This window comes from Staurois parvus, unplaced genomic scaffold, assembly GCF_062004578.1.
Source record: "Staurois parvus isolate SC_StPar_1 unplaced genomic scaffold, SC_StPar_1.0 ptg000491l, whole genome shotgun sequence".
Taxonomy (NCBI): domain Eukaryota; kingdom Metazoa; phylum Chordata; class Amphibia; order Anura; family Ranidae; genus Staurois; species Staurois parvus.
This window is the reverse complement of record NW_028318287.1, coordinates 283,311-299,556: the sequence shown is the minus strand read 5'-3', so window position 1 is coordinate 299,556 and position 16,246 is coordinate 283,311. Positions and strand designations below refer to the sequence as shown.

Below are 16,246 nucleotides of genomic sequence, written 5' to 3'. Positions count from 1 at the left end.
TCATAGGGTGAAGCAGGGATTTGGTTTTACGCCACAGTTACTCACGGGCACGGCATTGTCTCTTGAGAATTCTGGTATCTGGTGATCCTCACCTTATTATGAGTTCTAGCAGGCTTCCTTCTCTGTCATTGGTCTTCCAAAGCTTCTTTCTTTCCTTGTTCCACTGGTCGCAGCTTCCTTCTCTGTGATTGGTCTTCCGAAGCCTCTTTCTTTCCTTGTCCCACTGGCCGCAGCTTACTGACTTCTGTGATTGGTCTTCCGAAGCCTCTTTCTTTCCTCGTCCCACTGGTCGCAGCTTACTGACTTCTGTGATTGGTCTTCTGAAGCCTCTTTCTTTCCTCGTCCCACTGGTCGCAGCTTACTGACTTCTGTGATTGGTCTTCCGAAGCCTCTTTCTTTCCTCGTCCCACTGGTCGCAGCTTACTGATTTCTGTGATTGGTCTTCCGAAGCCTCTTTCTTTCCTCGTCCCACTGGTCGCAGCTTACTGACTTCTGTGATTGGTCTTCCGAAGCCTCTTTCTTTCCTCGTCCCACTGGTCGCAGCTTACTGACTTCTGTGATTGGTCTTCCGAAGCCTCTTTCTTTCCTCGTCCCACTGGTCGCAGCTTACTGATTTCTGTGATTGGTCTTCCGAAGCCTCTTTCTTTCCTCGTCCCACTGGTCGCAGCTTACTGACTTCTGTGATTGGTCTTCCGAAGCCTCTTTCTTTCCTCGTCCCACTGGTCGCAGCTTACTGATTTCTGTGATTGGTCTTCCGAAGCCTCTTTCTTTCCTCGTCCCACTGGTCGCAGCTTACTGACTTCTGTGATTGGTCTTCCGAAGCCTCTTTCTTTCCTCGTCCCACTGGTCGCAGCTTACTGATTTCTGTGATTGGTCTTCCAAAGCCTCTTTCTTTCCTCGTCCCACTGGTCGCAGCTTATTGACTTCTGTGATTGGTCTTCCGAAGCCTCTTTCTTTCCTTGTCCCACTGGTCGCAGCTTACTGACTTCTGTGATTGATCTTCCGAAGCCTCTTTCTTTCCTTGTCCCACTGGTCGCAGCTTACTGACTTCTGTGATTGGTCTTCCAAAGCCTCTTTCTTTCCTTGTCCAACTGGTCGCAGCTTACTGGTTTCTGTGATTGGTCTTCCTAAGCTTCTTTCTTTCCTTGTTCCACTGGTCACAGCTTACTGACTTCTGTGATTGGTCTTCCAAAACTTCTTTCTTTCCTTGTCCCACTGGTCGCAGCTTACTGATTTCTGTGATTGGTCTTCCAAAGCCTCTTTCTTTCCTTGTCCCATTGATTGCAGCTTACTGACTTTATCCCTTACTACTGGTCCTCCATTGTACGGGAGGATGCCAAGGGCCTACCACAACCTGAAGTATCGGTGACAGCTGCCCAGGGGAGCAAGAAATAAGGTAAGTACATCACCTTACTCATTATCCCTTGCAATAGGGAGGGGAAGGAGGCTACTGCAATGGTAAGGGATGTTCGTTGCCAGTGTTGGTGTTACACTTAGCACCATTTAGTGGCCAAATGTGGTCATTTTCATTTTAAATCAATGAAAAGCATTCATCCGGCACAGGAAATATCCTACTAACGTTCGTTATTTTTCCTCATTCTTAAAAAATGAATGTACATGCACTTTCACTGGGTAAATTGCTGTGCCGGTTTTCTTTTTTATAAACAGACCTTATGAAGTCATTGGCTATGAAGTGGTTAATCATTGAGGCATTGCCAACAGTCTCCATTCAGATCCTTAGCTGACCCTATTGAGAATTAGTCATTGGAGAATCAGTTGCATTGTGAATAAAGGGTTGATTCACAATAAATTAAGTTTGTGGTTACCTCTTACGACAAAAGGAGCCAAACCGCCAACCAAAAGGGTGAGGTGTAACCGATGTCTCGTGTACAACGTGCTTTAAAAAAAAAAATTAAAAAAAGGAAAAAAACTCCATCCCCTCATACAGTTCCGAGGATGTGAATCATCCAAGCAAACAGGTTCCATTAAATATTAATCAATGCCGGATTCAATAAGTAGGCCTGGGGGTTCGGGAGATCAATTACTAACACTACAACAAACTCCAGTAAAATAAAAAACAAAAAAAAAAAAGTAAGGGAGACCTGCTCGCGGCTCGCCATAAATAAGTAATTGAAGCAAATTTCCAGCGTAGATCAGTGCTGGGACCGGGGACGGCAACGCGTGCCAGCAAAGGATGGACTTGTTTTCCATTCCAGCTGATAATGTAACTCTGTCTGATTCATTTCCATAATTGCCGGTGTCATGGGAGACGCACAAAGATGCTGAATTGACGGTCACTGCCGATCGACTTATGTCATGTTTTAAGCCCGATTAAAGTACAGATTTGCACAGACATCCTGTATTCCTTCAAAAGTTGTACATTTGGTTTTAAATTTACCGTATCTTAACCCCTTCATGACGAAGGTAAAACGAATCTTAACACCTAAACCCATTTTTGCAACTTTGACATGTGGTAGTAAATCTGTACATCTCATCACAACCACTAATGCAGGCCATAGACGGGTCGAAAATCGGCCAATTTTCGCACCGTTAGTGGGTTAATTGGTTGGCCATTTTTCTGGGATTTGGCACATTTTTTTTATCGGTCAAGTTGGAAAATTTGCGGCCGATTTTGACGATCAGCCAATTTTCCCCGCAATGATGGGCAAATCGGCTGATTGTTTTACCGATAAAAAATCTGCGCATGAGCCGTGACCTGCAAGAAGAAGAAAAAGAAGAAGAAGAAAAAGAAGAAAAATAAGAAGAAAAGGAAGAAAAAAGAAGCAGAAAAAGAAGAAAAGGAAGAAAATGAGAAAAGGAAGAAAAAGAAGAAAAAGAAAAAAAAGAAGAAGAAAAGGAAGAAAAAGAAGAAGAAAAAGAATCCCAGTCCACTATTATATTATATATGAAAAATCTTGTGGTTGCAACAATGTATCTATTTTTATCTGAACAAAACCATCTGTATCCGAAATGGATACAAATGGATACATTGTTGCAACCGTAAGACTTTTTCATGTAAAATATAATAGCGGAGCTCTCTGCAAGGGACAGAAGTAATTATGGGGTTAAATGCCGGCCGAAGACGGGATGAAAATTTTTTTTTACCGTTGGTGGTAACGTCGGCCGATCGAACAACCGATTTTTCAGGTTTTTTTATAAAAAAAGGACAGTTTTTGACCCGTCTATGGCCTGCATTAGTCTACCCAGGTGAATCATACCTCGTATTTTCCAGACAAATTGGGCTTTTGTCTAATGGAAATGATAATGAATATCTCCTGATTTTTATTATGAAAGGAAAACTGGCACAAAATAGTGAAAAAAAGATTTTTTTTTAAAGTTAGCTATTTCTTGCTATTACTATGATCTACCACCAAAGAATAACCAAAAATAAATTTTCCTGCTCCTGATGATTGTGGCGCTACCACGTATATGTATATTATTTGTTGTTTGTACTCGTAGTAGGGCCAAGAAACAATAGTGCAGATTTTGCTTTTTTATCCTACATAAAACACACTTAGACTGATACTAAATTAAAAAATTATTTAGCATGACCTTTCACCCATGTATTTTCCAGAGAAATTGGGCTTTTGTCTAATGGGAAATGATAATGATCTCCTGATTTTTTTATGATGAAAGGAAAACTGGCAAAAAATAGTGAAAAAAAAATTTTTTTTAACCGCTACCCGCCCAGCCTATGGCTAGATGGTGAACGGGCGAGCACCTCGTCCCTCCGGGTGGACGCCATATGGCATCCTTCCAGGCATGCGCAGTTTGCGCACCTGCAGAGCCGCGCAGCGGCGCGATCTGCCACCGGCCGTGTACCTCGGACACGGCCGATGACAGATCGGTGTACCGGCCCCATTGACCAATCACAGCAGGTCACATGACAGTTGTATACAATGGATGGTTTCCTTTCATGCCATCCGTTGTTTATAAGTGTGGCTAGCTATGAATGGTCACAGCGATCACATGCACAAGCTGGGGCAATCACAGCCCAGCTGTGTCATGTGATTAGCCGTGGCCAAATCACAGCTAAGCACAAAAAAAAAAACCTGAATGAATCGATGTCATTCAAGTAAAGTAATTCTTTGCTATAAACAAATTGTGTAAAAAAAAAATACTCATCACTTCCCCAAAGTAGTACAATGTTACTATGGTAACATTATACTACTTTGGTCATAGTGAAATATGAAAAAAAAAATCTTTAAAAACAGAAAAAAGTAATAAAAAATAATAAAAAAATAAAAAAAACTTTAAAAAATTATCAATTTTTTTTTTTCGTACTGCCACCAGTCAGTATCCCTGATCACCGCCATGCCAGTTATATGATGGTGCTGTACTGCACTGGTGACAGTATGTAAAAACAAAAATAGTGAAAATTATTTTTTTCATTTCTTCATTTCCGAAAAATTATGACAAAAAAATTACAACTTCAAAAAACTCGCCATGCCTCTTATGAAATACGTCGGACTGTTTACTTTGCAAAAAGTGGTCACTTAGGGGGTATCTGTCCTGTTCTTGATACTAAATTAATTTTTTAATCCTACCTAAAATACACTGACCCTGAAATTGACCATGAGCATGACCTTTCACCAGGGGCAAACTGACCATTTGGAAACTCTGGCACTGCCCGAGGGCCCGGGGTCAGTAGGGGGCCCCATGAGATGCCCCTGGTACCTTTTTCATAGGCTTTTTTGAGTTTGGGCAAGGACACAGGGGCCCCATGATCCCCTATTGCCCAGGGGCCCCATGAGTTGTCAGTCCGCCCCTGCCTTTCCCCCTAACCTTATCCTGACACTGACCAAGATCAAACCCTGATCTAGCTATTTTACCTTTATTTTTTAATTTATTATACATTGTTTGAATGTATACAATTTTCTCCTCTAGCAAGGAGAAAAAGATAAAATGTATTATATAATGCAGCCTTTCTCAACCAGGGTGCCGCATGACATATTCAGGGGTGCTGCAGCATCCTGGTAGGGAAAGCTGTCAGATTAGCCCGAGCTCCCGATCCCCAGCTGAACTGTACTTCTGCAATGAGGGAGATCGGTCAGACTCAGCAACATGAAAGGAAAAGGAGGGGAAATGTGTTTTGTGCTCTATGCCTCCCCCCCCCCTTTTGAGTGCAGTACCAGAAATGTGAGGGAAGGTACTGTACTGCAACTTTTTTATATGGCTGTATATATGCATGTGTACATGTGTGTGTGTACATGTGCTTGTATGTGTATGTACATGTGTGTGTTTGTATGTATGTGTACATGTTTGTATGTATCTGTGTGTGTGTGTGTACATGTGCTTGTATGTGTATGTACATGTGTGTGTTTGTATGTATGTGTACATGTTTGTATGTATCTGTGTGTGTGTGTGTGTGTGTGTACATGTGACCCCCCCCTCCTATTCTTGCACTATTAGAACTGCTATTTTAGGGCTTGTTTGTAATAGCATCAAAGACTGCCTCTCCTCTGAAAAGCGATCCAAGTTCAGATTGTTTTTCAGAGGCATTTTACAGACAGTGAAGAGACACCATGTTAACTCCTCACCACCCATTTTAACCTCGTAAATGCAGCAACACCACACCGCAACCGCAAGCAATGCACACAGTTGTGGTGTGGTTTCAGTGCAGCCCCATTCACTTGAGGGTATACTTCCAGCCACGGCCACATGCATGCACCCCCCGGTGTTCCCTCTGCAGCTAAATGGGGAGCAGTTGGGGGTGGTAAAAAAAGCTCAACCACATTGGTTTTAGCGCCCTCCAACCTCACCTGTGAACAAGCCCTTGTTTCACATCTGTGGATCTGCTTGCTGCATGTAGGACAGCCCATTCATTTCAGTAGGCTGCTCTGCTCGCAGAATTGCAGGGAAAGAAGTCCATGGCCCTATTTTAGAAATAGTTCTGCACCAAAAACACCCCGAATTTGCCAATGTGTGGGGTACCATTAAGAATTAAGGCTGGAGGCAGAGGCGGACTGAACTTTCGAGCACTTGGGCACTGCCCGAGGGCCCGGGGTCAGTAGGGGGCCCCATGAGATGCCCCTGGTACCTTTCATTGGCTTTTTCATAGGCTTTTTTGGATGTGGGCAAGGACACAGGGGCTCCATGATCCCCTTTTGCCCGGGAGCCCCATGAGTTGTCAGTCCACCCCTGGCTGTAGGTCAGATTTAGAGGGACTTTTCCCCTCCAAGCTTATTAGCCACAAGGGGGCCAATTTAGATCCATGACACATTGGACAGTGATCAACAGCCAATGATCTGATCTTCACATTTCTTTCAGATATTCAAGACATAATAATCTGCAGAAAATGTCCAAAGTGTTCTTCCTGCTTTCCCTGTGTACCTGGGACGTGTTGGTGGCCTCTGTCCTCATTGGGACTAACAAAGGAGTGACTGTGGGAAGAGGTCAAACCGTTTACATCACCGAAAACGAATTACGCTTCAACATCCCAAGCCACAGAGACTCCTGCAGGGTCGAAGTGGTCTCGAATGAGCCGGCCACTCAACGAGTTGGAATTCTGTCTCCTCAGGTAGGGTTTCAAGTTTCCGAATTGAAATTCGGACAACATTTTCCTTATTCAGAGATTGAGATGTAAATGAATTTCCCCCCAAAAAAACAGCTATTACTCACAATGAAATTGGATCGACTTGATATTTTTTGTATTTTGTTTCGAATCCTTTGGAAAAATGTTGTCATAAACAAAACAAAATTCTACACTTAACACATCGATTCAAAACTATTTTTTTTCATTCTGCACATGTCTAGTTGTCAATGTTTTCACCAAAGAGTTACACAAATTTCATAAAATATTAAATTAGAAAAATATGTAAGCCTAGAAATATGTATTACATTATCCAGCATTGCTAAATCAAGAACCCTAAATGACTGTAAAGACGACGAAGGAGTCATCCATTGGCACAGGTACTTAGAGAAGAATTCCAGGTACGGACATTTCTACAGTTACATTGGTCCAGCTTTGACCGGTGTAACTATACATATACCATACCTGTTGGATCCATCCAGAACAAGGGTCTCCAAACTTCAACAGAGGGACAGTCTACTATCCTCCAGACTCTGGGGGCGCCAGACTGTGGCAATGAGATTAGAAAATGCCAAATGGAGCAAACATCACTTCAGGCTTAGTGGTTAGGGAGGAGTAAACAAATTACAGAGAACCTGTGATAAATAGGTGTTGGAATAGTGCCCCATCATTGGTGTCAGTGGGAGGTATAGTGACCCATTGATGGTCCTAATGGAAGTAAAAGCGCCCCAACATTGGTATTAGTGGGAAGAATGTTCCTTACATTGGTGATCAGTGGGAAGAATGTTCCTTACATTGGAGGTAAGTGGGATTAATGTCCCTTACATTGGTGATCAGTGGGAAGAATGTTCCTTACATTGGAGGTAAGTGGGATTAATGTCCCTTACATTGGTGGTCAGTGGGAAGAATGCTCCTTACTTTGGTGATCAGTGGGAAGAATGTCCCTTACATTGGTGATCAGTGGGAAGAATGTTCCTTACATTGGTGGTCAGTGGGAAGAATGTTCCTTACATTGGTGGTCAGTGGGAAGAATGTTCCTTACATTGGTGGTCAGTGGGAAGAATGCTCCTTACATTGGTGATCAGTGGGAAGAATGCTCCTTACATTGGTGGTCAGTGGGAAGAATGCCCCTTACATTGGTGGTCAGTGGGAAGAATGTTCCTTACATTGGTGATCAGTGGGAAGAATGTTCCTTACATTGGGGGTCAGTGGGAAGAATGCTCCTTACATTGGTGATCAGTGGGAAGAATGTTCCTTACATTGGTGATTAGTGGGAAGAATGCTCCTTACATTGGTGATCAGTGGGAAAAATGCTCCTTACATGGGCGGCCAGTGGGAAGAATGTTCCTTACATTGGTGATCAGTGGGAAGAATGCTCCTTACATTGGAGGTCAGTGGGAAGAATGACCCTTACATTGGTGATCAGTGGGAAGAATGACCCTTACATTGGTGATCAGTGGGAAGAATGCCCCTTACATTGGTGGTCAGTGAGAAGAATGCTCCTTACATCGGGGGTCAGTGGGAAGAATGCTCCTTACATTGGGGTCAGTGAGAAGAATGTCCCTTACATTGGTGATCAGTGGGAAGAATGTTCCTTACATTGGTGATCAGTGGGAAGAATGCTCCTTACATTGGTGGTCAGTGGGAAGAATGTCCCTTACATTGGTGATCAGTGGGAAGAATGCCCCTTACATTGGTGATCAGTGGGAAGAATGTCCCTTACATTGGTGATCAGTGGGAAGAATGTTCCTTACATTGGTGATCAGTGGGAAGAATGTCCCTTACATTGGTGGTCAGTGAGAAGAATACTCCTTACATTGGAGGTCAGTGGGAAGAATGTTCCTTACATTGGTGATCAGTGGGAAGAATGTTCCTTAGATTGGGGGTCAGTGGGAAGAATGCTCCTTACATTGGTGGTCAGTGGGAAGAATGCCCCTTACTTTGGTGGTCAGTGGGAAGAATACCCCTTACATTGGTGATCAGTGGGTAGAATGCTCCTTACATTGGTGATCAGTGGGAAGAATGCTCCTTACATTGGTGGTAAGTGGGAAGAATGCTCCTTACATTGGTGATCAGTGGGAAGAATGCTCCTTACATTGATGGTCAGTGGGAAGAATTTTCCTTACATTGGTGGTCAGTGGGAAAAATGCTCCTTACATTGGTGATCAGTGGGAAGAATGCTCCTTACATTGGGGGCCAGTGGGAAGAAAGATCCTTAGATTGGTGATCAGTGGGAAGAATGCCCCTTACATGGGCGGTCAGTGAGAAGAATTTTCCTTACATTGGTGATCAGTGGGAAGAATGTCCCTTACATTGGTGGTCAGTGGGAAGAATGCTCTTTACATTGGGGGTCAGTGAGAAGAATGCTCTTTACATTGGGGGTCAGTGGGAAGAATGTCCCTTACATTGGGGGTCAGTGGGAAGAATGTCCCTTACATTGGGGGTCAGTAGGAAGAATGTCCCTTACATTGGTGGTCAGTGGGAATAATGTTCCTTACATTGGTGGTCAGTGGAAAGAATGCTCCTTACATTGGAGGTCAGTGGGAAGAATGCCCCTTACATTGGTGGTCAGTGAGAAGAATGCTCCTTACATTGGAGGTCAGTGGGAAGAATGTTCCTTACATTGGGGGTCAGTGGGAAGAATGTCCCTTACATTGGTGATTAGTGGGAAGAATGCTCCTTACATTGGTGGTCAGTGGGAAAAATGCTCCTTACATGGGTGGCCAGTGGGAAGAATGCTCCTTACATTGGTGATCAGTGGGAAGAATGCCCCTTACATTGGTGGTCAGTGAGAAGAATGCTCCTTACATTGGTGGTTAGTGGGAATAATGTTCCTTACATTGGTGGTCAGTGGGAAGAATGCCCCTTACATTGGTGGTCAGTGAGAAGAATGCTCCTTACATTGGAGGTCAGTGGGAAGAATGCCCCTTACTATGGTGGTCAGTGGGAAAAATGCCCCTTACATTGGTGGTCAGTGGGAAGAATGCTCCTTACATTGGTGATCAGTGGGAAGAATGCTCCTTACATTGGTGGTCAGTGGGAAGAATGATCCTTACATGGGCGGTCAGTGGGAAGAATGCCCCTTACATTGGTGGTCAGTGAGAAGAATGCTCCTTACATTGGAGGTCAGTGGGAAGAATGTTCCTTACATTGGGGGTCAGTGGGAAGAATGCCCCTTACATTGGTGGTCAGTGAGAAGAATGCTCCTTACATTGGTGGTTAGTGGGAATAATGTTCCTTACATTGGTGGTCAGTGGGAAGAATGCCCCTTACATTGGTGGTCAGTGAGAAGAATGCTCCTTACATTGGAGGTCAGTGGGAAGAATGTTCCTTACATTGGGGGTCAGTGGGAAGAATGCCCCTTACATTGGTGGTCAGTGAGAAGAATGCTCCTTACATTGGTGGTTAGTGGGAATAATGTTCCTTACATTGGTGGTCAGTGGGAAGAATGCCCCTTACATTGGTGGTCAGTGAGAAGAATGCTCCTTACATTGGTGGTCAGTGGGAAGAATGATCCTTACATGGGCGGTCAGTGGGAAGAATGCCCCTTACATTGGTGATCAGTGGGAAGAATGTCCCTTACATTGGTGATCAGTGGGAAGAATACTCCTTACATTGGTGATCAGTGGGAAGAATGTCCCTTACATTGGTGATCAGTGGGAAGAATGCTCTTTACATTGGGGGTCAGTGAGAAGAATGCTCCTTACATTGGGGATCAGTGGGAAGAATGCCCCTTACATTGGGGGCCAGTGGGAAGAATGCTCCTTACATGGGCGGTCAGTGAGAAGAATTTTCCTTACATTGGTGATCAGTGGGAAGAATGCCCCTTACATTGGTGATCAGTGGGAAGAATACTCCTTACATTGGTGATCAGTGGGAAGAATGCCCCTTACATTGGTGGTCAGTGGGAAGAATACCCCTTACACTGGTGATCAGTGGGAAGAATGCTCTTTACATTGGGGGTCAGTGAGAAGAATGCTCTTTACATTGGGGGTCAGTGGGAAGAATGTCCCTTACATTGGTGGTCAGTGGGAAGAATGTCCCTTACATTGGGGGTCAGTAGGAAGAATGTCCCTTACATTGGGGGTCAGTGGGAAGAATGTCCCTTACATTGAGGGTCAGTGGGAAGAATGTCCCTTACATTGGGGGTCAGTGGGAAGAATGTCCCTTACATTGGGGGTCAGTGGGAAGAATGTCCCTTACATTGGGGGTCAGTGGGAAGAATGTCCTTTACATTGGGGGTCAGTAGGAAGAATGCCCCTTACATTGGTGGTCAGTGGGAAGAATGTCCCTTACATTGGGGGTCAGTGGGAATAATGTCCCTTACATTGGGGGTCAGTGGGAAGAATGTCCCTTACATTGGGGGTCAGTGGGAAGAATGTCCCTTACATTGGTGGTCAGTGGGAAGAATGCTCCTTACATTGGGGGTCAGTGGGAATAATGTCCCTTACATTGGTGGTCAGTGGGAAGAATGTCCCTTACATTGGGGGTCAGTAGGAAGAATGCCCCCTACACAGGATGTCCTACAGTGGGGAAAATTATTATTGGATCCCCTGCAGATTTTGTAAGTTTGCCCACTTACAAAGAAATGAAGGGTCTATAATGTTTATTACAGGTGTATTTTAAATGCTAGAGACAGAATATCAACCAAAAATCCAGAAAATTGAATGGAGTTACTGACTTTTTACACAGTGACCATATTTGTAGGATTGGATTAGTAGTTGACTGTTCTTGTTGTTCCTGAAGTGTATGAGGCGTGCAATTCGTATCACAGAGAGGTCAACATCATTTATCCGCCCAATGGGTGACCAGACAGACGTTTATAAACAGAATCATTTTGGCCCTAATCATAATTCTTCAGTGAAGCCCTCTATAGAAGAGACACAAGTAATGTTTTTGCAGCAATTCCATTTGTCGGATTATTGAGGATCTTCCATCCTACATTCTCTCTTACAGGGATTCGATTGTCATTTCCTACAGGATGAAGTGCGCTACACACACAATGGATCCCCCATGCTGGATGTCGATCAGGTGATGCTTAGAGTGTACAGGTAAACTTTACTGTATGTTTCTATAGCAGTGGTCTGATTCCATATGAAGGGGGGCATATTATTAATATTATTATTAATAATAATATATCATCATTCATATGAATTAATAATTATATTCATATAATAATATTAATATAATAAATGAAACTAAATTCTCCACCAACTGCCACACTGAGATGAATCAAACTTTTCGAATACAGTAAAGTTGCCAAACCATAAAATTTAAATACTTATAAACCTTTTTTTTTTTTTTTTTTACAATGTTATTTAATTGTAAAATAATTATTAAATACACATAGATACTTTTGAATATAAATGTATAAAGTTAATTGTTTGACATCCTTAATTATATACTGTACACACTATAGACTTTTAAAGTGCCAAATAAATTATTTATTTATTTCAGGTACTTATATAGCGCCGTCAATTTACACAGCGCTTTACATATATATTGTACATTCACATCAGTCCCTAACCCTCAAGGGGCGTACAATCTAAGGTCCCTAACTCACATTCATACATACACATACTAGGGACAATTTAGAGAGGATCCAATTAACCTACCAATAAATAAAACTGAATATTTATATATACCTTTTTACAGTTTTATTCAATAATAAAAAAATGATTATTACATTTTATAAAAACAAATAAATAATTTATATATATATATATATATATATATATATATATATATATATATAAATGTGTGTGTGTGTGTGTATATATATATATATATATATATATATATATATAGTTGCATAGTTAGTCTGGCTGAAAAAGACAAAAGTCCATCCAGTTCAATCATTAAGTTAGTTAAAAAAAAAAAAAAGAAAGTTATAATCCTACACCCACAGTTGATCCAGAAGAAGGCAAAAAAACCATCAAAGCATGATCCAATTTGCTCCTGCTGGGAAAAAATTCCTTCCTGATCCCCCGAGAGGCAATCGGATAATCCCTGGATCAACTTTACCTATAAATGTTATATCCAGTCATATTCTGTGTATCCAAGAAAGAATCCAGGACTTTCCTACAGCAATCCACTGAGCTGGCCACAACCAACCCTTGAGGGAGTCTATTCCACATTTTCACAGCTCTCACTGTGAAGAAACCTTTCCGTGTTTTGAAATTACATTTCTTTTCTTCAAGACATATATATATATATAAATTTGTGAAGTTATTGTTTGGCATCCTAATTATATACAGTACTCTACACACAGATTTCGGTAAGTTTGATCCTACGGACAGGAGAGATGGGATAGGAGATTTGTAAAAGAACAAAAAAATTATTATTATATTATTAATATTAATTATATTCATATAACGGGCAGCACAGTGGCTAAATGGTTAGCACTTCCGCCTGGCAGTACTCGGGTCGTTGGTTCGAATCCCAACCACGGCACCACCTGCCTGGAGTTTGCATGTTCTCCCTGTGCCTGCGTGGGTTTCCTCCGGATACTCTGGTTTCCTCCCACACTCCAAAGACATGCTTGTAGGTTAATTGGCTCCTGTCTAAATTGTCCCTAGTATGTGTATGTATGAATGTGAGTTAGGGACCTTAGATTGTACGCTCCTTGAGGGTTAGGGACTGATGTGAATGTACAATATATATGTAAAGCGCTGCGTACATTGATGGCGCTATATAAGTACCTGAAATAAATAAATATAATAATATTAATATAATGAATGAAACTCATTTTTTTTTTTTTTTGAAGATTCAGATTTTTTAAAGCTTGATTTGAAAAAAGGGGAAGTTTCCTTTTGGAACACATTTTGTTTCTTGTGGAATTCTCTGAAAAAACATAAACTTCTTGTGTAGAGCGGAACTACCCCGAGTCTGAGCACCACAAACCAAAAGCACTATTGAAATAATTTATAGTATACAAAGCAAACTCCTCCATCCATCCATGTCTCCATGCTTTATTTTGCTGAGAAATCACTTAGAAAAACACACCCAAAGCATTTCTGGCAGTGGCCATCTTGAGTAAGGGCAGATGGTTCATGTAGCATTTACTATCCATCTGCCCTTAGCTCAGGCATACAGGCAGATAGGCATACTTAGCTAAGAAAACCCCTCCTCCCCACCTGAAGACTCCTGGGATGTATGACATCGTTTGCCTAGGCATGGAAACCAGGAAGTAACTAAAGAAATGTAAAAAACAGAATAAAACAAGTGAATATGATATACTTTCCTATCTCGTTACTAATTTTATCAGCATCATTTTTAAAAATAGTCCACGATTGAGAGAGTGAAGTTCCACGGTAACTAATATTGTATATTGGCTTGAGCTCTAGGTGGTGCTGCTAATTGAGAGTGCTGCACTATTATGTGGAAATTCCTATATCCTGGCTGTTGATCAATGCCAATAGACAGTGATGACCCAAGAAAACAGCATTAATTACTGACATTTTGTAAAAAAAAAAAGCTCCTGCAAGAATTTTTTTTTCTGCTCTTAGAAGTTAAACTGTGTTATCCAAGGTGTCCATGCATACTATTTTGGCCTAATAGTGTTTTTCAAGCTTTAGCATTTAGAAGCAGAAAAAATATAGCTTTTGTAGAATTTTTGGGAGCATTTTTTGCTCCTAACAGCTTTTTTTCTAGTTATTTTTTTAAATGTATTGTAAAAATGCCAATAAAATGCTAATGCCTCTAAACACTTCTAAACGCTACTAATAACCACGGTTACCATTGTTTTTTATGCAGCGTTTTTTGAGCTTAAAAAAAAAAAAAGCTAGTGTGCATGGAGCCTATACAGGGATACAAAATATTATGTTGGATCTATGCATGGCTAGACTAGCTTGACTTAGGTTGAAAAAAAATTCCTTTGAAGTGGTTACAAACAATAATATTTAAAAAGTTGTCCAAGTGCTGAGAGCGACATTCCAGTGTTTAGTCATAGCTGTAAAGTTGACATTTACTTAATAGTAAAATAAAATGATTCATAAAAAAACAGCCTTCAAGCTTTGTGTTTAAAATCAAGCAAATGTATAACCTGTCAAAAATTGTGATTTTTTATTTTTTATTTTTAACTGTATACACACAAGCCACTTTTAAGATGCCAAACAATAAATTTCACATATTTAGATTTTTTTTAAAAATTTAAAATAAAAAGAAATCCGTAAATAAAATTGCACAATTCCTTTCTATATAATATGTGAATTTTTTTTTTTTACTGTTTGGCATCCCTAGTGCCAAACAATAAAATTCTATATAAAAATATGTTTTTAAATTTTATTCAATATTTCTTAAACAATTCTAAATAAGATGGTATTATTTTCCCTGTATAAATACATGATGTTTATTGTTTGATATCCTTAATTATATACTCTACACACAATAGCCTTTTAAGGTGCCAAATAATAACATTTGAATACTTACATAAACTTTTTTTTACAATTTTATTTAATAATAAAATAATTATTAAATAAAAAGATATATTTTTTAATATAAATACGTGAAGTTAAGTGTTTGGAATCCTTAATGATATACTCTATACACAATAGAATTTTAAGGAGAGAAATAATTAAATCTGAATACTTATATGAACTTTTGTTTTTACCATTTTTTAAAAAATAAAATAATTATTAAATAAAAATATATATTTTTTAATATAAATACGTGAAGTTAATTGTTTGGAATCCTTAATGATATACTCTATACACAATAGAATTTTAAGGAGAGAAATAATTAAATCTGAATACTTATATGAACTTTTGTTTTTACCATTTTATTTAAAAATAAAATAATTATTAAATAAAAATATATATTTTTTAATATAAATACGTGAAGTTAATTGTTTGACCTCCTTAATGATATACTCTATACACAATAGAATTTTAAGGAGAGAAATAATTAAATCTGAATACTTATATGAACTTTTGTTTTTACCATTTTATTTAAAAATAAAATAATTATTAAATAAAAATATATATTTTTTAATATAAATACGTGAAGTTAATTGTTTGGCATCCTTAATTATATACTCCAATAGACTTTTAAGGTGACAAATAATTACATTTAAATACTTATATGAACTTTTTTTTTTTACCATTTTATTTAAAAATAAAATAATTATAAAACAGGGCCCTCCTTTCCCTCTTGTATTGAACTGTATTGTTGCTGTATTGTCTCCCGTTATATTGTAAAGCGCTGAGCAAACTGTTGGCGCCATATAAATCCTGTATAATAATAATAATAATAATATATAAATCCTGTATAATAATAATAATATATAAATCCTGTATAATAATAATAATAAAAAATATATATATATATATATATTTTTTTTTTTTTTATGTAAATATGAGAAGTTACATTTTTGGCATCCTTTATTATATACACAGACGTCTAGGGAAATTCTATTCTACAGGGGATAGGGGAGATAGGATAGGAGATTAGTAGATGAAGAAAACAAAGTGGAAACAAGTATTAAAGAATTGCCAATTGTTTATAACACACTGTAACAAACTAAATGCCATCTAGCTTGGGTTTACATCTACTATTAAGCAACTAAAAATATTTTTTCATGACACCTCCAGACTATTCATCTGTCTGTCCTGTCAAAATAATGCAAAGGCCTGTCTGGAACTTTAAATGCCAACAGAATTATTCACTAGAAAAGGCTAACTATGGTTATAAATCACCAATAACTATTTCTACCAC

General features: G+C 39.7%; 1 protein-coding gene across 1 annotated transcript in view; it reads left to right on the top strand.

The window, feature by feature from the left end:
• Nucleotides 1-16,246, top strand: part of LOC149452180 (FRAS1-related extracellular matrix protein 1-like) — a 278,816-nt gene that overhangs the window by 23,977 nt on the left and 238,593 nt on the right. The window contains exons 2-3 of the mRNA XM_089689678.1: nucleotides 6,271-6,520; nucleotides 11,489-11,583. Coding sequence (XP_089545804.1) covers nucleotides 6,299-6,520; nucleotides 11,489-11,583 — 317 coding nt within the window. The 5' untranslated portion in view covers nucleotides 6,271-6,298. The remainder of the gene's footprint in view (nucleotides 1-6,270; nucleotides 6,521-11,488; nucleotides 11,584-16,246) is intronic.